This window comes from Mauremys reevesii, linkage group 1 (genome assembly GCF_016161935.1).
Source record: "Mauremys reevesii isolate NIE-2019 linkage group 1, ASM1616193v1, whole genome shotgun sequence".
Taxonomy (NCBI): domain Eukaryota; kingdom Metazoa; phylum Chordata; order Testudines; family Geoemydidae; genus Mauremys; species Mauremys reevesii.
The window spans coordinates 318991353-319019331 of NC_052623.1; the positions used below are offsets into that span (position 1 = coordinate 318991353).

The 27979-nt window shown below is 40.5% G+C and overlaps 1 protein-coding gene across 12 annotated transcripts in view; it reads left to right on the top strand.

The window, feature by feature from the left end:
- The window catches only part of ASB15 (ankyrin repeat and SOCS box containing 15), a 39527-nt gene extending 13403 nt beyond the window's left edge, over positions 1–26124 (top strand). For 9 of the 12 annotated variants that reach the window (XM_039510589.1, XM_039510572.1, XM_039510597.1 and 6 more), the window contains 8 exons: positions 2351–2403; positions 2489–2620; positions 3083–3241; positions 10798–11043; positions 19290–19461; positions 19981–20551; positions 22197–22350; positions 25095–26124. In XM_039510589.1, coding sequence (XP_039366523.1) covers positions 2351–2403; positions 2489–2620; positions 3083–3241; positions 10798–11043; positions 19290–19461; positions 19981–20551; positions 22197–22350; positions 25095–25267 — 1660 coding nt within the window. In that variant the 3' untranslated portion in view covers positions 25268–26124. Of the gene's footprint in view, positions 1–2350; positions 2404–2465; positions 2621–3082; positions 3242–10797; positions 11044–19289; positions 19462–19980; positions 20552–22196; positions 22351–25094 lie in introns of those variants that run through there. The other 3 variants (XM_039510634.1, XM_039510563.1, XM_039510652.1) reach the window with 3 other exon arrangements.
- The last annotated feature ends 1855 nt before the right edge of the window (positions 26125–27979 follow it).

Genomic DNA, 27979 nt, shown 5'->3' on the forward strand with positions numbered 1-27979 from the left:
GTCTACACTGCAAAGCAATAGGGCTTGAACCCTGGGTGAGTCAGGCCATGTCTACACTTACCAGGGATTGATGCTGCTATGATTGATGCGGGGGGGGGTCGATTTAGTGGGTCTAGTGAATCAATCAATCACAGAGCACTCTCCAGTTGACTCCAGTACTCCACCAGAACGAGAAGAGTAAGATACGTTGATGAGAGAGCATCTCCCGTTGATGCAGCGTGGTGTAGACACCTCTGTAAGTCGACCTAAACTACGTCAACTCCACCTATGTTATTCATGTCGCTGGAGGAGCATAACTTAGGTCAACTTACCCCAGTAGACAAGGCCTGAGGCTCAGACCTTCCACCCCACTGGGTTCCTGGGCCCAGGCCCTGGATTAGTGCAGAGTGTGTGTAGATGGAAGAGGGTTTAGGCTTGAGCCTGAGTTCAAACCCTGGTATTACATTACACTGTAGACATACCCTAAGTATTCTATAGTTATAACCACATTTAAAAGGCTTTCTGGGGAGAATTCTGCGAGTGTACAGAAAATGGTGTAGCAGCCACGCTGACACATATATATTCTGTAAAAGAAACGTTAGGTCTTGATGAAGCACAGATTTATGCATATGACTAACTTTATGGATGTGAGTAAGTCCCATTGATTTCAGGGTTGTGTCCTTAATGTGCATTCAGAATCTAGAGCTAAGAAGCTCAATGCAAAATACATGTCTATGTTGGTGGGAAGAAAAGGAAGAGCTCTGTGCAAGGACTATTGAGCATAAGCCCAAATGTGTAGAACATACCTCTGACTCATAGACTCCACCTTATAGCAGAGGTCTTGCAGAGCAGCCTGTGCCAGGTATTGGGAAGAGCCAGAATACAGGAAGACAACTTCTGCCTCATGCCTCCATCACACCCCATGGATTTTCTGATGGATAATTATGCAATGACTGCCAACATTTCACCCAATTATAGTAACTCAAGAAATTATATTTAACTATCTGATTTCATAACACTTCCATTCAGAAAATTCTCACTGAAGTCAATGGGAATTACCCGCACAGAGGAACTGCAGGACTGGACCCTAAAACAGCAAAACTGATAAAATTGTAGTACAGTTTTATTTGTTTTTAAATTGTGAAAAACAAAATTGAGTTTTGCATTAAAGACATGATTAGTATTTTAAAAATCATTAGTATATATTAGCATAGATTGTTTTCTGTTTGAGCCAACTGCCCTCAGATATGACATGTAGGTAGCATTTCTGTTGTAGATGTTGAGTAAAATTTTCAAAAGTGCCTAAATGATTTAGGAGCCTACAGGTCCCATGGGCTTTCAATGAGACTTTGGTTTCTAAGTACCCACATCACTTTTGAAAATTGGTCTTCATTTTCTAAGTCATTAAGATGCTTTTGAAAATTTTACCTGTTAGCTACCTCTACTGATGAAACAAAACTTGGCTTTAATGGGAGTTGTATGGCAAAAACCCCACCATATGTTTCTGATCACTATAAATTGAAGGACTTTTTGTAAAATGCTGTACAGTATTTGAAAATGAAGGCGAAGGCAGACAAGTGTTAACCATCCAATTCAATTTATGACTTTGATCCTATAATGGGATCAATGGAACTCTGAGAAAGTAAGGGTCCACATGTGGTTCCTATTTCCTATTGCAAAGTCAGAGCCTATTTCTTCACTGAAGACTGTCAAACAGTGCCACTGTCCATTTTCATCTATGATTTGGCTGATTCCTATTATTATGCTGTTGTACTTGTTGTTATAGTATCTCAGGGTCCTGGCAGCCATTGACATTTTTACCACTGTATCACATAGATCTGCTCTGAATAGGTTTAAATTACATTGTTAAAAATGTTGGCAACTGTCTATATACATTGGAACTGTATTATGTTAGCTGCAGATAGAAACTTTAGAAAAAAGGCTAGCATAGACACAACCAAACAGACCTATCACTGGCCTGAGGCAGAGCCTAGGTAATGAGTAGGGGGCATGTAGGGGTCATATGCCACACCCAGATTTGCTGCTTGGCTTGTACTGAGCATGCTCACATGGACTAAGCAGGCTCAGTAACACTGCTGAAGTCGGCTGCCCCCACTCCTACTATTGGCAGGTCCGGGTCATCTTTGGCCTGAAGCCTGGGGTCCAGAGTCTGTTCAAATTCTCATCCTGTATCTAACATTCCTGAGTCCTTTGTCAGGTCACATAGTGAATCAGGATTTGTAACTGAGGTGATATTAAACCTAAAGTTGAAAACCAGTGGAAACAGGTGATTAAAACCACTAAAAATTGTGCTTTAATGTAATGTATCTATATTGTGTATACTTGATATCTTTTGTCATCCCTTCAACAGATTTGTACCACCCAGTGATCAAAATAGGAAACTTATAGCAGCCATAAGACAAGGTATAAATATTGAAATAAAATATTCACTATGCAAAGCACTGAGCTTGTCCTATTTTTTTCAGATATGCACTATTTTTTGTTTCAGGCCAAGTATTTGATCTTCAGAGCTATGTGAAACATAAATATGCTTTGGATGAAGCTGATGAAAGAGGCTGGTTCCCACTTCATGAGGCTGCAGCTCAGCCAATTCAGCAAATACTTGAAATCATTCTGGATGGTAAGTGAGCTCAAGACACCCCATAGGGCTATGAGATTGGAAAGATACAAGACAAGGAGCAATAAATAGACAAACACAAGAACAGAATCAATAACTGCAAAATGTATGCGAAAACCCTCCACTGTTGCACGGCTTGGTCAGTCACATGGGCCAAATTCTCTGCTGGTGTAAATTGGCACAGCTCTGTTGACTTCAGTGAAGCTCCACCTGTGTACACTGGCAGAAAGGTTGGTCGGTTTTGAATGACTTTGTTCAGAAAACTACAGTTATTCAGAGAAGAGCTGCATGAGCTAATCACTGACTACAATAGTCAACCATGTGGCAGGACTAACTAGTAAGTCAAAGTTTAAAATAGTTGTAAATTCATTTTCATGCAGATATTTATCAACATGGCATTTGTGTTATGTCCTAGATGCTTGTCATTTTAATTTTGTGTTTTGTTTTCTACTTTCTGAACTCTAGCATCTTATAAATCAATGTGGGAATACAAAACATGTGATGGAGAAACACCGTTAACTTTGGCAGCAAAAGCTGGTTTTGTGGAAAATGTAAGAACATTATTGGAAAAGGGTGTTTGGCCTAATACCACAAACAATAAAGGAGAAACTCCTCTTCTCATTGGTAATTCCTTCCTTTCTATGAATTAAACCAACATGAATAGCAGAGTTTTCAGTGTTCTAAACTATTCTATCCAGTTCCTGCATTCCCCAAAGCCAACCATAACATCTGGGGCCTGCTCCTGCAAACCCTTGTTCATGTGATTAGTCCTTACTCACTTGACTATTCCAATTGGCTAAAATGGCTTAGTTGCTATTCAATTTTTAGAGGGAAAATAAAAATGGATTATGCTGCCACCAAATAATGTTAATTTTGCTTGAGTAAATTTTCAGGGTTAATTGTTGACTTTCTGGTGCCTATGGGTATGTCTACACTGTAATGTAAGCCCAGCATTCGAACTCAAGTTTGAGTCTAACCCCTCTTCTGTCTACACACAAATTGTGCTAACACAGGGTTCAAACTCAGGGACCCAGGACCCCACAGGGGTGGAGGGTCTGAGCCTGAGTCAGAGTCAAGCTGTGATTCAGGTTCAAGTCCTGTTGCTTTATAATGTAGATATTGCCCCACTGGATTCATGCTCTGGGAGTCTGCAAAAAATATTTCACAATCCCACGAGCCAACTTTCTTTGTCCTCTGGACAGACAAGTTTGGTGAACAGTCACGTTTTCCCATGCTTGCACCACAAACAAAGGGCTACAGGGGCCACATTTTGAGAGGGTGCTAGGAAGTCTGGGATATGGATGGTAGGATTTAGCCTCACATAATGTAGTGTAGAAACTAAAGCCCCAGATTGGGACCCAGGGTTCAATTCCTAACCAGGATTACAAATGACTACAGGCACTCAAGCCTTAGGTTAACAAATCCAGAGTCTGCTAACTCAGATTCTCCTAATCCCTCACTCTTGAAATCTGTGAGAGCTTTGCTATCAACTGAAGTGGATGTAGGAAGAGACCCTGCATGATGTTATAGGGGCACATTTCAGAAGTGGTCATGTTAGGTTTCTTCCCACTGTAATTAATTTATGTCCTTAGAGTTATAAACATCAGACAAAGGTAGGTGAAAATAATGAAAGAAATATAATCTTAAATTGAACTAATAGAATTTGTATTAAGAAAGTACAAGGAACACAGTTATAAAAAGGAGTTGATCTATATGCTAAACAGAAGGAATACCTTTGTACATTCAGGAAAAGTACTTCAAAGTAACTTTAAGTAATTAGGAGTGTGATGAGTTGGGTCACAGAGACCCCTTTGGGTCTGCCACCTGATGTGCTGAGACTATCTCTGAGCCTGTTTTCCCTGCCAGCTTGGAACTTCAGTACCCTGTCTTTTTGAGCCAGACACGCTAGCCTACTGCAAACACAGACCCAGGTCTGAACCATGGCCCCCAAAAGCTTCAGACTTAACTGAAAATGGCTTAGAAAGTGCTCCTGTCTCTAGTACCCATATACCCAGTTCCCTTTGGGATCTAACCCCCAAATAAATCTGTTTTACTCTGTATAAAGCTTATACAGGGTAAACTCATAAATTGTCCGCCCTCTATAACACTGATAGAGAGATATGCACAGCTGTTTGCTCCCCCCGGAATTAATTACTTACTCTGGGTCAATTAATAAGCAAAAGTGATTTTATTAAATATAAAAAGTAGGATTTAAGTGGTTCCAAGTAATAACAGACAGACCAGAGCAAGTTACCAAGCAAAATAAAATAAAATATGCAAGTCTAAAGTAGATTATAAGCTTTGTAATTATACCTTATAAGAGACTTTTTGCATGATGCATATTCCAGTTATATTATATTCACACTCATTTACATATATTTATAAAATCATATGGAGTGCAAAGTCATAAGGAGTCCTCTTTCTTTAAGAAGTTTCACCAACTACCTTTCACCTTTGGGGAGGGATAGCTCAGTGGTTTGAGCATTGGCCTGCTAAACCCAGGGTTGTGAGTTCAATCCTTGAGGAGGCCACTTAGGGATCTGGGGCAAAAATTGGTCCTGCTAGTGAAGGCAGGGGGCTGGACTCAATGACCTTTCAAGGTCCCTTCCAGTTCTAGGAGATTGGTATATCTCCAATTATTACCTTTATTACCAAGAGACTGCCAAAGCATCTTGGGGAATTCCCACTCTCATGCTGTATGAACAACTGAGGGGGTTAATTTACTGACACTGAGTTTGTGCTGAACATTTTAAAAGAACCTTTCTATAATAGAGATGAGAGATTTATATTTCAGAAAGACAACATTTGTCTCCCTGCATAAAGTATTTTCTATTCTTTGTTTCACATGAATTACAAAAGTAACCTTTATAGTCTTTAATCTATTCTCCTGAGAGAAAACTAGGTATGGACCCCAAACTTTGAATAGATGCTATTCCAATATTCCATCTTTTCTCTTTCTCTCCTGCTACCGTTTCAGCAAATCAGAGCACTTTGTCAACCTAAATTCCAGCACCAAACTCCCACCTATGAGTCACAACAAACACTCAGGCCTGGTCTACTCTGGTGCGGGGGTTCGATCTAAGGTACACAACTTCAGCTACGCGAATAGCGTAGCTGAAGTCGAAGTACCTTAGTTCGAATTACTTACCCGTCCTCACGGCGCGGGATCGACGTCCGTGGCTCCCCCATCGATTCCGCCACCGCCGTTCGCGGTGGTGGAGTTCCGGAGTCTACGGGAGCGCGTTTGGAGTTTGATATATCGCGTCTAGATGAGACGCGATATATCGAACTCTGAGAAATCGATTGCTACCCGCCGATATGGCGGATAGTGAAGACGTACCCTTACAGCTCGAGTGAATTTGAGATGCAATCAGACTCTGATCAAATGATTTCTGGAATGTGTATCCTGAGTTGCCTGGAAGATTTGGGGCAGACATCACAAATTCTAATGCACCTGGTAGAACATTCTTATATTGGTTGTAAGGATTTGACCAAAAGATGCATTTGCTTTTTGCAACTATTATGTTATGTAACAGAACACAGAGGTTGTCCCACATTTAAAAAAAATAGTTGCACCTGGAAGTTCTATTGCTTTGTTTTTCTGGAGAAATATTTTAAACCATTTTATTTTTGTTAAAAACAACAAGGAGTCTGGTGGCACCTTAAAGACTAACAGATTTATTTGGGCATAAGCTTTCACGGGTAGAAGAAGTGTTTTTTTTACCCACAAAAGCTTATGCTCAAATAAATCTGTTAGTCTTTAAGGTGCCACCGGACTCCTTGTTGTTTTTGTGGATACAGTCTAACCCCCTTATTTTTGTTGTTCCATTTGATTAGGTAGAACTTTTCTTTTTAAAATTTTTCATGTGAATTTAGTGCATATGAAAGATGCAGGGTTGATGTTCCTGGAAACTGAGTTTGTTTCCTTATTTACAGAATAGACACAGCACAGGCAGTGGCAGCTGAAGTTTTCCTACACTGCCTTGCCAATGTGCCTTATCCCTGAAACAGAGGGACCATCTGTAGGTGGAAGCAGATAGTTCTTTTCTGTACATGTTTAGTTACCCAAAGTCCTTTGAATGGAAAGACTCCCATTGACTTCACTGGGCTTTATATCAGACCCCAGGGGCCAGGTTTGTAAAGGTATTTAGGTGCCTAGAGATGCAGATAGGCACCTAATGGGATTTTCAAAAGCACCTGCGTGCCTAACTCCCATTGATGTCATTCTACGTGACAATCTGCATCTTAAAATGCTATCACGGGGACCTCTGCTCACCACACTTGAGGCCTCCTGATGGCCACTCTGGGGATTAGCTCTTCCAGCCCAATGTCCTTCTTGCGGTTCCTCGGCTCCTTGTCTCTCTCGCTCCAGGAGTAGCAGCTTCTTCTTTGTGATTCAGCCCTCCAGCCAGGTCACTATGGTGTTTCCCCTTCCAGGAATACTGGAATATCAACACCTTCCTCGCCATCCCAGGCAATCCTTAAGTCCACTGTCCTGGGTGGGCCACTTACTCATAGAACACATGGCCCCAGAAAGCCTCCAAGTTCACTGCCCAAATTGTGCCATTCACTCAGTAGCTGGGAGGGGAACCCAGGTCCACCCTCTACTCTGGATTCCAGTCCAGGGCCCTATCTCCAGCAGCAAAGATCCAGACAACCACAACCCATCCTGTCACTCGGAGTGTTTCCTACCTCACCTTCTCCACTCCTCTAGCCAAATCTTTTCCTCTGGGTCTACTAGACAAATTCTTCTTCTGGGGTCTAAATCTGTGTATCCCTTGTTCCAGGGAGAGGGCCTGCAGCCCTCTTCCCCACAGCCCTCTTTCTGCTACCAGCTCCCTGGTTTTATAGAAGCCCCACCTGTTCCTGTACAGGTAAACTTCCCTTAATTAGGGCTTGCCTCTCAGCCTAAATATTCCCCAGTTTGCAGCCTTATAGGTTAATTGGCCTATGTGGCCTAAATTGACCCCTTCAGGACTAATGTGGGGGAACATACCCCATCAGAGGTGCCTAATTATCTTTAAAAATCTGGCCTCATGTGACGGCTCAAGGCACAAGTAATGGTCAGTAGCCCAAGTGAGGGTTTAACTAGAGGCCGCACAAATTTTAATGAAATCTTAGATGTTTTACAAATAGTTGTTTATGACTGTGGGTGGCCTACTGGAGAATATAATGGAATTTTATTATTTTTACAGGATTTGTCAGGAGTAGTTGGGTATTTTCATTTTCAGAAAGAATTTGTGGAAAATGGCATGCAACAATTACTAAAAATTAACTCAGTTCAAAGCCAGATTATTCTTTTGGAAAGTTTTCTGCTGATATATTTAAATGAGCTTTACCCTATATTAGTAATTTAAGTGCACCAGCTTCCAGCTCTTGCTGAAAATGAAAGTACTCAAGGCCTTATGAAGAAAATCAATCTGTAAAATTAATACAATTCCCACATCATACATACCGAAATACAATGATCAGACTTATTAAAACATTACATTTGATGGGTACTAACTTTTGTCAATTCTAACCACAAAGAATACCCAATGAAGCAATTAATGTATTAAAATATTAAGGTCTGAGCCACAAAGGATCTATAAAAGTTTCTTTAGATTTATTGCTTTGTATTTCTCCAGTTCTTTCCAGTAGTTGCAAATTCATAGAACTTTTAAGATAAGATTATTAGCCATTGCTGCTTGATGAATACCAGGAAGAGTAAACTCCTACAAGAATTGAAGGAAAAGGATTTTTGTTTCTTACCCTCTAAATTTATTCTCCTGCATATTTCTATTTATGATTTCTTGATAGGTAGAGTTTTTTGCCCATGTAGTTTTCTTACTCTCTGAGGCTGTTGTCATTTGTAATCGAGTCCATGGGAGTGGAGGGTGTTCTGCACCTTACAGTTCGATCCTAGTCACACTGAAGTCAGTGAGAGCATCATCAAGCGCTTACCACTCAATATAAGTTGCAATTGAGAATTACTTTTCATTTAACTTAATTATTCCTGCACTAACTTTACAAGAGAGCCGTAGATTAGAGGACTCTTTAGCTGGGTACCTAAAACTCCATTGAAGTCAAAGAGCTGTATTCAACTATGACAAATGGTGGTGCAAGTTATACACTAGATCCAAGTTGGAAAGAAGAATGGGTGTTCATGTTAAGTAGCAAATGTATATCAACATAGTGTTCAGTGGATGGCCAATCTTACATGCCTTGCATATGTGGAACAATGATAGAAATCTTTGGGAGATCCATACATGAAGAACAAAGCCCTGAGAATGTACCTTACTTGCCAAGGGGGAAGGAAAAGTGATCTGGCTGCAAAAGCAACTAACTGGATGGAGTAAGATAAAGCAGTACGCTTCTGTTTTTGCTTTTACCCTTCTATTTGTTGCTTTTCTTGCAATACTCCTGCTTCTGTAGCCTCAGAACATACATTTTGCATACACGCTGAATGTCAATCAGTGCCGGTTACACTATTTTACCATTTGCATGCAAGTACAATGATTGCCTGACTAGCTTACACCCAGCATGTAACTTTCACCAGCCTTTACTTGCCAGTGTATTTGGTCCACGGACTGCTAGGACAGAGGTCTGAATTTGGCCCACATGGATGAACTGCTTAATTTTCTCCAAACACTGAAAAAAATGTAAGCCTCACAATTCATAGAATCATAGAATCATAGAACTTAAGATCAGAAGGGACCATTATGATCATCTAGTCTGACCTCCTGCAAGATGCAGGCCACAAAAGCTGACCCACCCATTCCTGAAATAATTCTCTCCCTTGACTCAGCTGTTGAAGTCCCCAAATCCTGATTTAAAGACTTCAAGTAGCAGATAATCCTCCAGCAAGCGACCCCTGCTCCATGCTGCGGAGGAAGGCGAAAAACCTCCAGGGCCACTGCCAATCTACCCTGGAGGAAAATTCCTTCCCGACCCCAAATATGGCGATCAGCTGAACCCCGAGCATGCGGGCAAGACTCTCTAGCCAGACACTCAGGAAAAAGACTTTTAATATCCCAACATTGACCCTCGGTACTAATTACCAGTGGTGGCACATTTTTGACCTATTGACTAAATCACGTTATCTTATCAAACCATTCCCTCCATAAACTTATCAAGCTTAATCTTAAAGCCAGAGAGCTCCTTCGCCCCCACTGTTTCCCTCGGTAGGCTGTTCCAGAATTTCACTCCTCTGATGGTCAGAAACCTTTGTCTAATTTCAAGCCTAAACTTCCCAACTGCCAATTTATATCCATTTGTTCTCGTGTCCACATTAGTACTGAGCTGAAATAATTCCTCTCCCTCCCTGGTATTTATCCCTCTGATATATTTAAAGAGAGCAATCATATCTCCTCTCAACCTTCTTTTGGTTAAGGAAAACAAACCGAGCTCCTCAAGTCTCCTTTCATACGACAGGCTTTCCATTCCTCGGATAATTCTAGTGGCCCTTCTTTGTACCCGTTCCAGTTTGAATTCATCCTTCTTAAACATGGGAGACCAAAACTGCACACAGTACTCCAAATGAGGTCTCACCAACGCCTTGTATAACGGGACTAGCACCTCCTTATCTCTACTAGAAATACCTCGCCTAATGCATCCCAAGACCGCATTAGCTTTTTTAACGGCCACATCACATTGCCGACTCATAGTCATCCTGCTATCAACCAGGACTCCGAGGTCCTTCTCCTCTTCCGTTACTTCCAACTGGTGCGTCCCCAGCTTGTAACTAAAATTCCTGTTAGTCATCCCTAAAAGCATAACCTTACACTTCTCACTATTGAATTTCATCCTATTACTAATACTCCAGTTTACAAGGTCATCCAAATCTCCCTGGAGGATATCCCGACCCTTCTCCGAATTGGCAATACCTCCCAACTTCGTGTCATCCACAAACTTTATCAGCCCACTCCTACTTTTGGTTCCGAGGTCAGTGATAAATAGATTGAATAAAATTGGACCCAAAACCGAACCTTGAGGAACTCCACTGGTAACCTCCCTCCAACCCGACAGATCACCTTTCAATACGACCCGCTGCAGTCTCCCCTTTAACCAGTTCCTTATCCACCTCTGGATTTTCATTTCGATCCCCATCTTTTCCAATTTAACCAGTAATTCATCTTTCAGCAAGTGTAATAAGATCTCTAATGGTGTCTTTTTTTTTCTTCTTTTTCTATATTTTTAAGCTGTGAGACGGGGCTCTTACGAAATGGTATTGGCTCTGATTAAATACAACTGTCATATCCACCAGCCATGTGTAAAACGCTGGTCAGCAATGCACGAAGCTGCAAAACAAGGCTGCAAAGAGATTGTTTCTCTGCTTCTGAAGAATGGAGGAAATGTGCACCTGAAAGATGGTTATGGGGTAACGCCATTAGGAGTTGCTGCTGAATATGGACACTGTGATGTGCTGGAGCATCTTATTCATAAAGGTATGTAGGCAGGTAGCTTCAGCAGCTGCATACATATTGTCTGGTTACTAGAGCATATGTGAGGCCACATATATTTGATCACATTAAAAGGGCGGTAAGTGTCACTGGTCTTACACTGTGTTTAAAAAAATAAATATTGAAGATCACAGTTAGCTAGAGAGCAACTTTGGTCTAAAAAAATCTACTTTAATTTTAGCTTGTTTGGGGTTCTCCATTTGATTTTCTCTTTTTTCATCTTGGTTCCAAACATAACTTACTCATTGCTGGGGTTATTTATTGTGTGATTACCAGGGAGATGGCAAGGGCGTGTCCACACTGCAATAAAAATCCCATAGCAGCGAGTCTCAGAGCCTGGGTCATCTGACTTGGGCTTACACTACAGGGTTAAATATAGCAGTGTAAATGTTTGGGCTTGGGCTCTGAAACCCAGCAAAAGGGAAGGATCTGAGAGCCCAAATGTCTACACTGCTATTTTTAGCCCTGTAGCGCAAGCCCAAGACAGTTGACCCAGGCTCTGAGGCTCACTGCTGCAGATTTCTTATTGCAGTGTAGATGTACCCCAAGAGGCAGCTGATAACCAGAAAATGCTTTTAAAGCCTATTCCATGACTTTCCATGAGTGGAAACCGACACCACAGAAAGTCAGGAATCCTGTATTTCAATGGGTAGATAGCATTAATTTCTAGCCTCAGTGAACTGTGACTCTTTCAGGTGTGTTGCTTCCCCCCTCTTTCTGAAGCCGCAGTCTCTCCCTCTCCTTTCTGTCACATCATTTAATATTTCTGGATTTGTTTCCCCATCTGTTAAACAGGGACAATGTTCCTTTAAGATCTATGGGTAAAAGTGCTAGAAAACTGCTAAACACTATTGTTAATTCGTATTCTAGTGCCATAGTATGCTAAATGTTTTACAGACAGGTGTGAAGACAACATACTTACCCTGAAGCACTCACAATCTAAATGGATAGTTTTCCAATGAAAGATCAGGGATGGGTGTGACTAAAAGAGATGTACTTATACAATGAAATTGAACAGGCACTTCGTTAGTTCCACAATTTTTGTTTGGATAGTTTGAAAAATGTGTCACGTTTTCTTTTCAGTCACCTGACCAGTTAACGCACAAGAAAGATTAAAGGGATTGTCTACACTAAAAAGTTATGTCAGCGGTGCCCAACCTATGGCCCATCAGAGCATTTCATAAGGCCCGGGGCCTGCTTCAACACAATGGCCAATTCATTAGCATTTTGTCATCGTGTTGACATCATTTTAGTTTACACAAGTGTGTAAATAGACAATACTGAACATAGAAACAACCTATCTAAATACCTATGGAATAAGCTGAATTTAAAAAGTAAATCAGTACAGGTGATATTAAATCTTATTAAAATATGTAGAATTTGCTTGGCCCATACAAGGTTGTGCTTAGGTTTATAGAGACCCTCCTGTGCAATAAGTCTGAGCACCACTGAGTTAGGTCAACCCAAGGACATTACTCAGGGGTATGAAAAGGTAATTAAACTGACTTAACCCCCAGTGTAGATGGTATTAGGTCAATGGAAGAATTATTTCGCCTCTGCATCTCGGGAAGGTGGATTAACTACAGCAAAGGGAGAACCCCTCCCGTCACTGTAATGACTGTCTACTCTACACTGAAGCGCTATAATGCTGTAGCTGCACTGCTGTAGTGTTTTAAGTGTATACATAACCTAATTTTTCCCAATGTCCATCTCAGCTATCCCTTTATATTGAGCAATAAATCAGTGAAACCCTTGGACTTTGGGTTAAAAGCATGAAACGCAATGTGGTAATACAATGGTACATGCTGATCTCTTTTCCGATAGGAAAACCCTAATAGAACACTCCGGCTGGCAATAAAAGGAACTAATCTTCACTGTCCATAATGTCAATCTACAGTCCATCTTTTTTTAATATTCATTTATACTTGTATATTTCCAATGTCACTTATTTTCTTTAAAAAAACCCAGCATATTAGGAGGGTCTAGAATACAGATTCAGACTCAACTACATAAACCCTCCTTTACACAATGGGCGTAGTTCTATCACAGTTAAATATGTTTTAAATGACAGAAGAGACAACAGTTGAAAGTGTATCCCAGAAACAAAAAAGAATTACACGACACCCATGAGTGTTTTAGATAGATACTTTTCTACCAACACAGAGCAATTTTCACCTGTGCACAGCAGCAATATACTCGCTTACTCAGATGTTCATTTATTACTTATGTTAAGCTATATTTAATATTTTAAGCTTCATACTATCTAGTTTCCCAATAGCAACGTAACAGAGTGCTGTTGTAATGTGTTTAGGGTTTCTGTTAGAGTTCATATCATTGTCAGCATTCCATGTTTATAGCAATGATTGAAGTTTGTTAGTTGCAGACTCAAAGAACAGTCTTTTACAGTTATTGCTCTGGCATGCAATTAAATTACTAATCTACATAGCAGCTTCCATCAGGGCTTTACAGTTCAGTTACAGTTCAGTATATTTAGCATTGGCTGTGTGTTATTTATACTGCCCTCTGCAAGCTGTTTCATGTATACAGTGTATCAATTTATAGCACACATTAATTGCTAACTGTATTTAGAAATTATGTAGCACTTTATATTTTCAAAGCACTGTATAAATGTATCCCAAACTTGGTAATCCACAGTGCCTTCCATCCTGACTTCTCTCTCTTTTCATAGTCCCAATCATCTGAATGGGTAGTGTCAACCCTTCCAGATGGTCCTAAAATATGTCCACTTTGGCAGGCAGCATGCATAATGTAGTGTATCAGTGCAGCATTGGAATTATTCTCCAAAGTGCTTGACTATTTAGAATAATATTTTACACTTATATAGCGCTTTACAGTAATGAAGCACTGCACAGACATCCTCATTACGTGCCTGTGAGGTAGGTATGTATTATTACCCCCATTTTATAGGTTGGGTAATAGACACAAGGGTGAGACAATAGCAGACTATAGATTAGAACTCAGGAGCTGCTTGCTTCCATCCCTAAAATCAGTCCACTAAATCACACTGCTCTACAAAATTGGCTGTTGCTTGGCTTCATTCACAGACTTCAGCTGTTTTGGTCAGAAGGAATTAAACTTTGTTTGTCTTTAAATGATTGAGCCATACAAACTGTGGAGAACTAGGAAATATTTGTATTTTTTAATAAATATCTTATGCCCTCAGTGTACCTGGGTGACATTACCCTTCCTGAATGCACAGAGTTAGATGAAAAGGGATTGGTTACAAAACTAGGCAGGAAAGATAAAACAATGACCTAGATAAGGAGCTTCCTCTCAAACACCATAGCCAGATTTATAGCTGTGAAGAGGGATAACATAAATAATAAATCATCCTTTGTTCTGGAAAAGCTGCTGATGTGTCACTGCACATTGCTACTGGCTGAAGGCTCCCTGAGGGAAACTTTTGCAGATGCCAAGCCAACTTGGCCTCCTAAGTAATATGATTGGTAACCAGAAGGGTATAACATAAGCTCCCAGGGCCTGTGAGGCCTACCTGTTGGGTGGAGCAGGACCTGGCCTGGTGGTTGTGGTGGCAGTTCAGGTAATGATGAGCATCCAGGATCAGGCACTGACTCCAGAGTGAAGCAGGAATCAGGGGCCAAGCAGGTCAGAACTGAACTCAGAAGTCAAAGTCTAAGCCAAAGGGTAAGCCAGAGTCATAATCAGGGATGTCACCAGGAGTTGGATCTAGGAGTCAGAAACCAGAATGGAGAAGGGAAGCTGTGGCTGGGGCAATAAGCCAAAGTGCACACAGTGTAAGCACTGCTACAGGCATGGTTCACATTGAGCAGCTGTTGTAGTGGTGCTGCCGCAAGGCTCAAGTAGCAGGTTGCTGGCTCCCCTGCCCAGTCAGGAAGCAAAGCCATTAGGAGAGGGCTCATTGGGCCCAGCTGAGCTTGCTGGGTTGTCTAATGACCAGGCTGGGAGCCACCTGTGCCCCAACATGTAACTTAGAGACTCAGCCAGGGAATGGTTGGTCCACAGGCACTTTTCTCAAGTGACAGGCCTGTGCCTCCACACCTCTTTTGGAAGAGTGTACTCAGGGGTCTGGTAGAGGGTCTTAGCGGGGCAGTTTACCAGGAACCATGACACAGACAATCAGGAATAGGATAGGATACAGAGGAACCCAGACAAATTAGAGGATTGGGCCAAAAGAAATCTGATGAGGTTCAACCAGGACAAGTGCAGAGTCCTGCACTTAGGACGGAAGAATCCCATGCACTGCTACAGACTAGGGACCGAATGGCTAAGAAGCAGTTCTGCAAAAGAGGACCTAGAGGTTACAGTAGACGAGAAGCTGGATATGAATCAACAGTGTGCCCTTGTTGCCAAGAAGGCTAACGGCATTTTGGGCTATATAAGTAGGGGCATTGCCAGCAGATCGAGGGACGTGATCATTCCCCTCTATTTGGCATTGGTGAGGCCTCATCTGGAGTATTGTGTCCAGTTTTGTGCCCCACACTACAAGAAGGATGTGGAAAAATTGGAAAGAGTCCAGCGGAGGGCAACAAAAATGGTTATAGGGCTGGAGCACATGACTTATGAGGAGAGGCTGAGGGAACTGGGATTATTTTGTCTGCAGAAGAGAAGAATGAGGGGGGATTTGATAGCTGCTTTCAACTACTTGAAGGGGGGTTTCAAAGAGGATGGATCTAGACTGTTCTCAGTGGTAGCAGATGACAGAACAAGGAGTAATGGTCTCAAGTTGTAGTGGGGGAGGTTTAGGCTGGATATTAGGAAAAACTTTTTCACTAGGAGGGTGGTGAAGCACTGGAATGGGCTACTTAGGGAGGTGGTGGAATCTCCTTCCTTAGAGGTTTTTAAGGTCAGGCTTGACAAAGCCCTGGCTGGGATGATTTAGTTGGGGATTGTTCCTGCTTTGAGCAGGGGGTTGGACTAGATGACCTCCTGAGGTTCCTTCCAACCTTGATATTCTATGATTCTATGAATATATTCTGATGTTGAGGTCAACACTGCAGATACATCTCTTACCATTGGGAATGTATGTTTCTATGCCATTTGCTTATGTCTTGTAGCCAAAATGAGATGGGAAAGGCACAGAAAATGGGTAAGGCTTTTGTAGTCATTGCTCCTTGTTATTAATTATTATTATTTACAATTTCATGTACTGCAGAACACTCAAAGTATTTTCCAATATTCAACCATATTTCCATTGTTTGAATATTTTCTAGTTGTTAGACCCATATCATCTGTGCCTGTTGTGCTCCCCTTGATTCCATGAAAGCCATGCTGAGTGGTATCTTCATGCTTATCGTGTGCAGCAATTTACATATCAGTGTTCTCTGGCTGCACTGCTATGTGTGGCTTGTGCCCTTCCCCCTGGTGAGCAAAGCACCTGTTCCCTAAATATACTGCACAACTCTTCACTTGTCTCCTCTGCTCTATTAGAAGAAACAGTTGTTTTATTCTGATCTACATCCTGGTAGACTTTCCTGTTCCTAGGAAGATTGCCAATTACAGGCTCGCACCTCTTCTCCCATGCAAATTTTTTCAGCAAACTTGACCAGCAGACATCTTAAACAACATCCAGCCTTTCCAGTGGCTCCAGTTGTCCTGAGATTATGTTAAAATAGGGGTCAGCAACCTTTCAGAAGTGGTGTGCCGAGTCTTCATTTATTCAGTCTAATTTAAGGTTTTGCGTGCCAGTAATACATTTTAATGTTTTTAGAAGGTGGGGGGGATAGCTCAGTGGTTTGAGCATTGGCCTGCTAAACCCAGCATTGTGAGTTCAATTTTTGAGGGGGCCACTTAGGGATCTAGGGCAAAAATCAGTACTTGGTCCTGCTAGTGAAGGCAGGGGGCTGGACTCAATGACTTTTCAAGGTCCCTTCCAGTTCTAGGAGATAGGTATATCTCCTATTATTATTATTTTTCTATAATTCTATAATATATAACTAAACTATTGTTGTATGTAAAGTAAATAAAGTTTTTAAAATGTTTAAGAAGCTTCATTTAAAATTAAATTAAAATGTAGAGCCCCCCGAACCAGTGGCCAGGACCCAGGCAGTGTGAGTGCCACTGAGAATCAGCTCACATGTCGGTGTGCTGTAGTTTGCCTACGCCTTTGTTAAAATCTTGAAATGCCTTTGCTGATCCTGGCAACAGCACTTAAACTATGGAAGCATCATGCAGTTCTTTTGCATCCTTCTGTGAGGTGTCTTTTGGAACTTTTAGCACTAAAGGTGGTCTGATTTTGTGCCTTCTTATTTCAACAAACGGACAGTGAAACAGCCATGGCAGGTTCTCATTTTTTTAAGCTAAGAGTTGTATGCTGTGGACAAGTATGAGAAAAATGTAGTCATTTTTCAGTACTGTAAGGTGTGCTTTGAAATAATCTTTGCTACATGATTGTGTAGCACCATTGAGGGAAATGCTAAACAAACACATATATGGGCATGGTCCCTCACAAACTAAATAGACTAAGCAAACAGAAGGTTAGGAAAATGTCAGATGTACATGTCTTAAGTTGCGTTCTATCAATATATTTCCCCACAACCTTCCTCCTTTACTGCTGACCTTATGCTTCAGTCCTTCTACACTACCACGGCTGATCATTGTCCTGTTTAAATGTTTTTCCACATATTTCAGGCAAATACCAGTGCCTGACCTTCTTTTGTAAAAGATAATTAATTGCATACTTTTTGCTTATTCACATTAATGTGCTTTTTCCCTTGGTGCAGAAAGTTGCCTCTTCAAACTACTGAATGAGTCTTTTTGACATATTTCAGGCCTTGTAAGTATCCAGTGCCTAAATACCACCAGGATTCTGAGTGAATCCCACAGCACCCTGGCTATATTTATCAAAGCATTAACCTGTGGTGTGCTCTGTCTAATGTCCAACAAACTCCAAAGCAGAATAGTTGATACGTCACTGGGAGGATTCTGTGCATAAAGAACACATGTAGTGGATGTAGAATGAGAGCCATGAGAGTTAGTTTATTTGGTCCAGGACAAATACCCAATATGTGAGCTGCACCAGTGTCTCAATAGATAGATTAATACTGGATAATCAAATAAGATAAAACTGTGTAATATATACTTATATTTTAATCCCGTCCATAGCCACTAGGATGTGCTGCCACAGTGGTTCCATATTGCAAAGCAGCCTGCCTATAACTATGCCAGATCTCAAGCTTTTAACTCAGATTACAAGGTTTTATGATTTAACAGACACAGAATGGGAAAATGTGACCCTCACTCTTTGGTTTATGGAACCAAAGCACTCTAGGGATTATCTCAATTCATATAAGACTCTTAAAAGCTAAACTTAACATTGAAATCTTCACCTCAGAATATGTAACTGCACAAAACAAAACAAAAATTGTCTCCAGCTACCTTGCTGGGCCCTGCTTCCAAGTCTCAGAAGGAAATATTCACAGTAGAACCTCAGAGTTATGACTTACAAACTGATCAGTCAACCACACACCTCATTTGGAACCGAAAACACGCAATCAGGCAGCAGCAGAGACAAAAACAAAACAAACACAGTACAGTACTGTGTTAAACGTAAACTACTAATACTAAAAAAAAAAAAGAGGGAAAACAGCATTTTTTATAGTAAAGTTTCAAAGCCATATTAAGTCAATGTTCAGCTGTAAACTTTTGAAACAACAACCATAACATTTTGTTCAGAGTTACAAACATTTCAGAGTAACAAACAATCTCAATTCCCGAGGTGTTTGTAACTCTGAGGTTTTACTGTAACTGAACATGTTTTTTTCCCAAGATTGGATTTTTTTGGGAGGAAGGCATCACATGGGAATGTTTTTGCTCCATTGGAAGAAAATAAAAGGTTTACAATAATATATATGTTAGAAGTGACAAGAAGGGACTACTTCTGCTCCTACATCAATTTTTTTAAAAAAAGTAGCAACATGCAGTTCTGAGATTAAGCGTGTTTGAAAGGACTTCAGAATACTGCAGATTCTCAGTTTAGTATCTCAACTCAAAGCAAATGTCACTCAAGTGATTTCTCTCCACTTTCCCAATATATATACGTTTGTATCTGTGATGGTTAAATTTTACATTTAATTTCTAAACTGGTTACTATAAACTTTTCTGTTCTGTTCTTAGAGGTGCAATTTTAATAATCGAACATGAAGAGAAAAGAAATTCAGGATATTTTAAAGACAAGATATATCTTCCGAGTTCCTTTGGACTTAACTATTACCTTTATATCCTTCCACCAGGTGGTGATGTTCATGCTTTAGCAGATGATGGTGCATCAATACTGTTTGAAGCAGCTGGAGGAGGTAATCCAGACTGTGTAGCTCTTCTTTTGGAATATGGAGGAAGTGGTAATGTGCCTAATAGGGCAGGACAGCTCCCTATACACAAAGCAGCCTATGAAGGACATTATTTGTGAGTATAACTGTAGGCTTCAAATTCTCCCCTATAATACAGCATCTAGCACTATGTCACATTAAAGGGTTGAATTGAAAAGTCCAAATTTAAAGATCATTCATATTTGACAAGTATGTACATTAAATTATTTTTAATTAAATCTTAAATGTGGCTTCAGCATATACAATAGGAAATATAAAACAAAAACCAAACCCTAGCAGAACTAAAAGAAAGTAATTAGGACATTCGGTGCTAATTTACACTTTGTACAACTCCATTTAATTCAAAAAGGTTCCATGTGGTATAAGTCAGGACAGAAATTTGTCTGTTGGGGTTGTTCAGGAGTAAATGAGGGCAGAATCTGGCTTCTCGGGTGAAATGTTCAGTTAGGTAGTAGAAAGTCACAACTGGATGTCCTGTTTTCATGAGGTTGGGAAAGGGGTTTATGCCTGGGTGGATTTTAGCTGCAGGGTGGGGAAGAAGTTGATGTCTGGGTGGATTTTAGCCAGATGAAAATTTTCTTCATTATCTTTTTAGGTCACTGAAATATCTAATTCCAATTACATCCAAGACTGCAATCCAGAGAAGTGGGTTAAGCCCCATTCACTCAGCAGCAGATGGCCAGAATGTGCAGTGTCTAGAGCTCCTCATTGAAAATGATTTTGATGTCAATACTCTCCTGGCTGAACACATTTCTGAAAACTACGATGATGAAAGGAAAACAGCACTCTATTTTGCTGTTTCTAACAATGACATTCTCTGCACAGAAGTGTTACTCAAAGCTGGTGCAGACCCAAACAAGGATCCTCTAAATTGTCTTCTTGTAGCAGTGAGAGCTGGTAACCATGAAATCGTACGATTGCTTCTATCCTATGGAGCAAATGTCAATTGCTACTTCATGCTTGTGAATGACACCCATTTCCCCAGTGCCATTCAGTATGCTTTGAATGATGAGGTAATGCTAAGGCTGTTGTTGAATCATGGATATAATGCAGAGAGGTGTTTTGATTGTATGCATGGCGACATCTTTGGAAGTTCTTTTGTGTGGTCACTTCCAGAAGAGGAGGTATTACCAGGATGGACATCTTGTGTAATAAAAGATACTCCAGTAAGCACATTTCTCATTTCTTCTCTTCATTTTTCTCTTCAATGTAACCTTGCTTTAAATTTATTTTATATTTTAATGCAGAATTAAGATTTCTTGATATCAACATACTTATTCCCACCCTCCATAACCTTTCTTCAGTTTTATTCTGGTATAGAGAAAATGACACATATAGAGTAGTTTTAGTTTTGAAACTGAGTTAGAGGTTGTAGCAAGGAAGTTTTGACTAGCAATTAAAGGAGGGAGCTGGAAGGCAGGAAAATGGGTTCTATTCCCAACTCAGCCAATTATTTGCCAGCATATTTTGGGTTAAACATAGGGCATGATCCTGCAAACTCTTAAGCATGTGATATCTGCTTGTGTGGTAAACCTATCTAAATCAACGGATTTACTCACACAAGTAAAGTTATATGTATGTGTAAGTGTTTGCAGGATTGAGATGTTAGAACAAATTTATGAAATGTCCAAATTTTTGATGCCCAGCTTGAGATGTTGAGATGTTCAGAGCCAGTGAGAATCCAAAACTTTGACTGAAGTCAAATGAGACCTGTGGATGCTCAGCACTTCTGAAAATCAGGACCTGGGTATCCCAATAACTGAGACACACAAAGATAGTGGGAAAAAATTCAAAATTTAGGCATTAACCTGTCGGTACTTCAGTTTCCCCATATGGATAGAGGGAATAATAATATCTACCTGTCACAAGAGGGCTGTGAGACTTACTTTATTAATGTTTGGCTAGTGCTTTGAAATCCTCAGATAAAAGGTTCTGTAGTTATGTACGTGCAAAGCATTACTATAAAGTGGTGTCAGTACAATTAAACACAGTACTTATGAGATACAATTCTTGGAACATTTATATCTTTTGTATAAAATGGTGGGTTTAAAAGAAAAAATATAACTGTATTTGGTTCCAATCCCTCTTCCACTGAAGTCAATGATGAAAGTCCCATTGTCTTCAATGGGAGCAGGATGCCTTTTAGCATTCCGGTAGCAGCAGGCATTCCCACACAATTAGAGTGCATAAGATACTGATAAGTTGTTATTAGTAACACAGATATCACAAGATACTGTTTGAGGATTTTATACTTTGGATGCTTTATGATCAAAGATTTCCAAGGGCGCCATATTATTTCATAGGCGGTTTTGAGTCTCACCCCAAACTCATTTTTCAGGGATATATTCAAGCAAATTTGAATGCAAAGTATAGCCGAAAAGTGTAGAGTTATGATAGTAGTAGATAAAAATGATAAAGGCCTAAGAGTTAATGTCCTCCAGGTTTTCCTCTGAGTTTGAGATTATTGTTTGAGCAATAATGCTCAGCATACATGTAATGAAAGTGTACTTTTTAGAGAAAGATGTTTAATCCTACTCCTAAAACCAAAGTGGAATAAAACAATGAGGAAGTTATTAAGATATTGTCATCTTTGACATAATGAAAAGTGGCCTTCAGGTTTCTGTTCAAACAAAGAATCAAAAGTTAGAGATTGCTGGAGATGACTTGTTAGGTGATCCATTATATCCCCATGGGATGTCAGTACAGGACTGTTTCTTACAGGATATTTCTGTAAATAAATTCTTTAAAATTCCATCACTTTGGCATTTCCCTGGGTGAGTTTTAAAAGTAATCTGTGTTTTTTCCTTTCAGTTCTGTGCCTTTATTACAGTTCCTTGGTTGAAACATTTAGTTGGACATGTGATACGCATTTTGATAGACTATATGGATTATGTTCCTTTATGCTCAAAACTAAAGTGTGTCCTAGAAGCACAGAAAGAATGGCCAGAGATACGTCAGATATTAGGTAAATGTCTAACATTTGTTTAATGATTTGATCTGGTATTAAAGGTTTGTAAAAAAATTACGACTATTACCAGCTATATTTAATTCTGATATGTTCTGTTTGCATCACCTGGTCTAAGGGCCAGTTCCTGACACCCTCTCTCAGATTGGGGCAGATTCTCAAGTAGAATCAGTCATCCTAGTTCCATTGACATCTTTGCACTAAGACAATTTATACTAGCTAAGGATCTTCCCCACTGAATAGTACCTTGTTCTGGAGGAAGCCCCATTTATTTCATCTGAAGAGCAAGGTACCGCCAGGTGAATAGTGGTGGCAGAATCTCACCCTGCACTGACATATATATTTCTAACGCACCCATCACTGTGTAATCCTGTGAGATACTGACCTTTTACCGAGGGGCATTTGCCCATGCTTTCATTGTTCTACTCCCTCCTTCACCTAATAGCTCTTCAGAGACCAACATGAGAAGCGACTATAAAATGTTGGTATTTACTATGCCACAATGTCCTAAATCTGATTTACACAATGTGCATTATCGGGGTATCATTTTTTGTATTTTATTTGAGCCTCTCACAGGTTCCTGTGTATACCTGTCCTTTAAAAGGCTTATAAACTAGATGGGACATTCTACCACAATATTAACCCCAGGACCGAGAGGGTTCAGGAGCAGCAGCAATTTGGGAATCATGGAGACAGGGGGGTCCAAGAAGCACTGAGGGGGCACGGGAACTTCATGCAGATTGCTCTTGATCCAGTAGATCATTCAGGATCTGCCAAGATCTTAGGAAAGAATCCTCAGGTTTAGGACGCAGAAGCCCTTTCCGGTTCTGGGTGGAAGGAAGCCTGACCCTTCGGAAATCCTATCCTCCTATTAGATTGATCCGGCAGACAGGGCCGCCAAGAGCGGGTTTGGGCCCCGGTGAAAAAAATTTTTCTGGCCCCCCAGCAAGGGTGGACTGGCTAAACAGGGCAGACAAAGCCGGGGAAGCCGGGCCCTGGGCCCCCTTCAGGACCACTGGGCCCTGGTAATTTGTACCGGCTTCCCCCACACACCCTCTCGTCGGCCTTGCCAGCAGAAACACCATGAGTGACATCCTGCCCCTATTGAAGTCAATGGGAATTTTGTCATAGACTTCAGTGGTTATGTCTATATTGCAGCTGGTAGCACAGATAGACAGACTTGTGCTAGCTGTGCCCTAACTAGCATGAGTCTGTCTGCCTGAGCTGGGAATCACACCACCCAGCTGAAGCATAAACATATGCAGGATTTCACCTCATAATTATGAATTCACAAAGTTTCCTGTCCCTTACATAGGCTACGTACGTATATGCTTATGTGTAAGGGACACTTTAGTCCTACATTTTAAAAAATTGCCCAGTTTCATTAGTTTATTAGTAATACAGGCAAGGAATTAATTTATTATATTTATCTCAGTGCCACTTTAAAGCAGCTGCAATTAAATTCTGAAAAGTTTCCATTAGATATGTATAGGAAGATGTCCTAAAACAATTTCCTAAGGGTATGTGTAACATGTCTAAATGCATATTTATATGCTATATTGCGATAGAGCTGTTAGTCTATTGACCATCTACATTTATTTTTTAAAATATATCTATATGTATGTGCACACAAACTGGAATTGGTACTTTGAAATGAAGATCTATTTAATACATTTTAATTTACTGAACTGTGGAAAATATGTTTGTCTATATTTATCGGGTACAGTTCTCTTTGGAGCTGTTTCAGTCTAACGGGTAATTAATACAAGTGTTTATGCTTTTATAAACCTTCACCAAAGTAGTTCTCTTTCTATTAGGGTAATAAATACAAAATTCTGTCTGAATAATGTGGAGATTGTAATATCAACTGATAAAAGTCAAAATTTTCAAAATTAAAGCTGATGCTGTCTTTATTTTTGCTTTTGTATTTCACACTGGTGTGCAAAAGAATTACTTTTTTGGATTTTGTTGTTTGGTGTCACAGCAGCTTCAAAGTAATTTGGTTGTGCTAACTGCTTCAAAAGGTCAAGTATTTTGAAATATGGTGTTCATATAAAACATTTAATTACAACTCTCTCTCTCTGGTGGCATGATATATCAGTTATCTTGTGATATTTGTAGTCTTTGTTTAGAAGTTGCAATAACTCAAACACACAGGGTCTAATACTGCACCTTCAAGTGTTACTGAGTCAGTGGGAATTGAAGGTGCTTAGCACCTTTCAGGATTGAGTACATAGATCATGTAATTAGTCACCATTTATTGTGCTAATTGATGTGTTGATCTAAGCATCAAACAAAGGATTTGGATATGCTATTCAGGTGCCCACGTTTGAAAAATTGAGACCATGGTGTTACCATAATTTTAAAGGAAAAGTGCCAATCATAAGGTGTTAATAGCACATAAAATCACCATTTAGAATTTAACTAAAATAAAAAGGCTTGCCAATTAAAAACAGGAAAAAAACAACTTAATGAGCATCCAATATGAAAATAACATATAAGTACAATAAAACTGGCCACTGGATGTCACTATTGCTCCAGTGAAATTTTATTAGTGGTGCATTTATTTGGGAGTAAATTAAAACTATTTTATTAAAAGTAACAGGAACAGGAGAGCTTTCAGCTGGTAGATTTCTGAAGTGAGTTTCATTAGAGCGCATGTTTTGAGATTCTAAGTTTCAGACACACTTGCCAAATTAATGGTCTGTTTTTTCCCTTGATGTGTTTCTCTCACTATTTTTCAGAGAATCCTCGCCCATTAAAACATTTGTGCCGCCTGAAAATACGTAAACTGATGGGACTAAGGAGTCTACGGAGACAAGCATCAATGGCGAAGCTTCCTCTTCCACCAGTTCTAAAGGACTATATCCTATATAAAGAATATGATCTTTATGGAAAGGGGCTAAATTTAGCTTAGATTTAAAACAGTCATTTAAAACTTGTAAATTAATTCTTTAGAATTTTTTGCTAGATTGAGAATTATTTAGTATTGTTATATGTACTCAAAACATTTGATATTTGCTGTAAATAGACCTTTTATGGGAACCCTTTTAAAAAAAATGTGGTCTGTAAAACTCAATTTCATTGTGCAACCCAAAACCTCCAGGATTGGATTTTAGGTGAGTAATATGTACACTTCAACCTGGAAAAAAAGTGTTGTTAATGTCTGCTACGAGTAGTTTTCTTAGTGGGTTCTCTGTTGAAGATGATAAAAGAGATCATGTTTAAAATACTGATTTATTTTAAAAAGCGTCCATGTGGAAATTAGAAGTACGATGAAAATAAAAATGTTCTGTTTCATTTGTATGATAAGTTTTGACTCCAGCCACCTTTCATGTGTTTGGCTTGAAATGTAATATTTTGTGCATTTTAAATTGTGATCCTACTAAAAAGTGCTCGGAAAGTAATAAAACAGTTCTCTTTTTATTTAGATGTAAAGAAGTCAAACACAGTAATCATCCTTTAAATCATACTGTAAAGCTTCAGGGGAAAGATATTATGGCTTAGCCGTCTATGTCTTTGGTATTCTTTGGCAACAATTGTGCTTGTCAGTGAAATTCACTGTTAAGTCAGACAGCCACCCAAAATATTGCAGGCCCAGAATTGTGCCTTTTGCTCAAAAGCCTCTGGTAGAAATTGATTTGGACTGTTTAGTGAACATTGGAGTCTTGTCACCAGTTTCACACAGTGAGTGGGCTACACCCATTGTACCAATGATCAAGAAGGATGGCTCAGTTTGAATTTGTGGTGATTTCAAAGTGACATTGAACCTAATTTTATGTGCAGACCAGTTTGACCACTACCTCGTATTGAAGATTTGTTTGCTAATCTTAGTGGTGGACAGTGTTTCAATAAATTGGATTTGTTCAATGCATACCTACAAATGGAGATTGATCTGGCATCTCAGAAATATATCTGAATCAACATGCAAAAAGGCTGGGCTACTGGTCCCGAAGGCTGCGGCTTCGAGGTCACCTTCACCGGCTTACGTTTCCTTGATGGGGAGAGGGAACGGTGCTGGGTCGCCGGTGCTGCTTGCGGAGGTCGAGGAGCCTCGGTACCGGAGCGGCCTGGGGCCGCTGGTGCGCTGCGCGCCGACGATGACCTCGGCGCTGGTGGGGTCGGTGCCGGGGGCTGGAGCGTTGCCTCCATGAGGAGCTGTTTCAAACGACTGTCCCGCTCCTTTCTCGTTCGAGGTTTAAAAGCCGTGCAGATAGGGCACTTATCTGGACGGTGAGTCTCCCCGAGGCAGCGCAGGCAGGAGTCGTGCAGATCCCCAACCGGCATGTGCCGCTGGCAAGTCGCACAGGGCTTAAACCCTGGTGCCTTGGGCATGAGCCCGCACCGGTTGCGGAAGAAGAGGGTAAACCCCCCTTATTCCCTTATCCTAAACTATAACTAACTAACTTATTCAACTATCTAACAACTAAGTACTGAACAACTATATACATACAAGAGTAGCGAAACGCTAGGGCTGTGGAGGACAGAGAGCACTCCACTGTTCCAACTGGCCGTCACGGGCGGTAAGAAGGAACTGAGGAGCGGACGGGTCGGCTGGGGTATATATTCAGCGCCATAGCGGCGCCACTCCAGGGGGCGCCCAGCCGGCCCGCCGGAGTTGCTAGGGTAAAAATGTTCCGAAGAGCCGTGCACGCGCGGTGCGCACACCTAACTGGAATGGATAGGAGCAACACATCTCGAAGAACAACAGTTACTACGGTGAGTAACCGTCTTTTTTGTTACAACAGGTTGCCTTTTGGTATCACGTCAGCACCTGCGCTGTTCCAGAAAGCCATGGATGAGATTGTGAAGGGACTGAATGGAGTTCAAAGTGCTATTTGGATGACATCCTTGTTACAGGAAAGGATCAAGAGGATCATTGTCAGAATTTGGATGCTGTCTTATAAGGTTTGGAAGACCGTGGACTGAGAAAACATCCAGACAACAGTGAGTTTTTCACACCTTCAATTGGATACCTTGGACATATAATTGATGTCAAAGGCTTAAGGAAATTGCCAGAAAAAGAGAAGGCAGTTCTTCAAGTGCCCCAGCCAGAGAACGTGTCATGGTTACACTCATTCTTAGGACTACTTAACTCTTATGGTAAATGTCTGACTAATCTGGCGACAGTATTTGCCTTACATGACCTGTTACAAGCAAAGAAAAAATGGAAATGGACTGAAGAGTGTGGGCATGCATTTAAGTAAGCAAAGAAATTATTGATGTGAGTGAAAGTTCTTATGGACTTTGATGTTTTGTTGCCACTGCTACAGGCTTGTGATGCTTCACAGTATAGGGTGACCAGACAGCAAGTGTGAAAAATCAGGACGGGGGGGGGGGGGTAATAGGAGCCTATATATGAAAAAGACCCAAAAATCAGGACTGTCCCTATAAAATCAGGACATCTGGTCACCCTATCACAGTATGAAGTGGGTGCAATTCTTTCTCACTTTCTTCCTGATAGCATGGAGAAACCAATTGCCTTCACTTCACAAACAACTTATTACATCTGAGAAGAAATATGTGTAAATAGAGCGAGAATTTCTCAGCATTATCTTCGGACTTCAGAAGTTCCATACCTATCTGTATGATAGACATTTTACCTTGCTGATGGCTCAATGGACGTTAC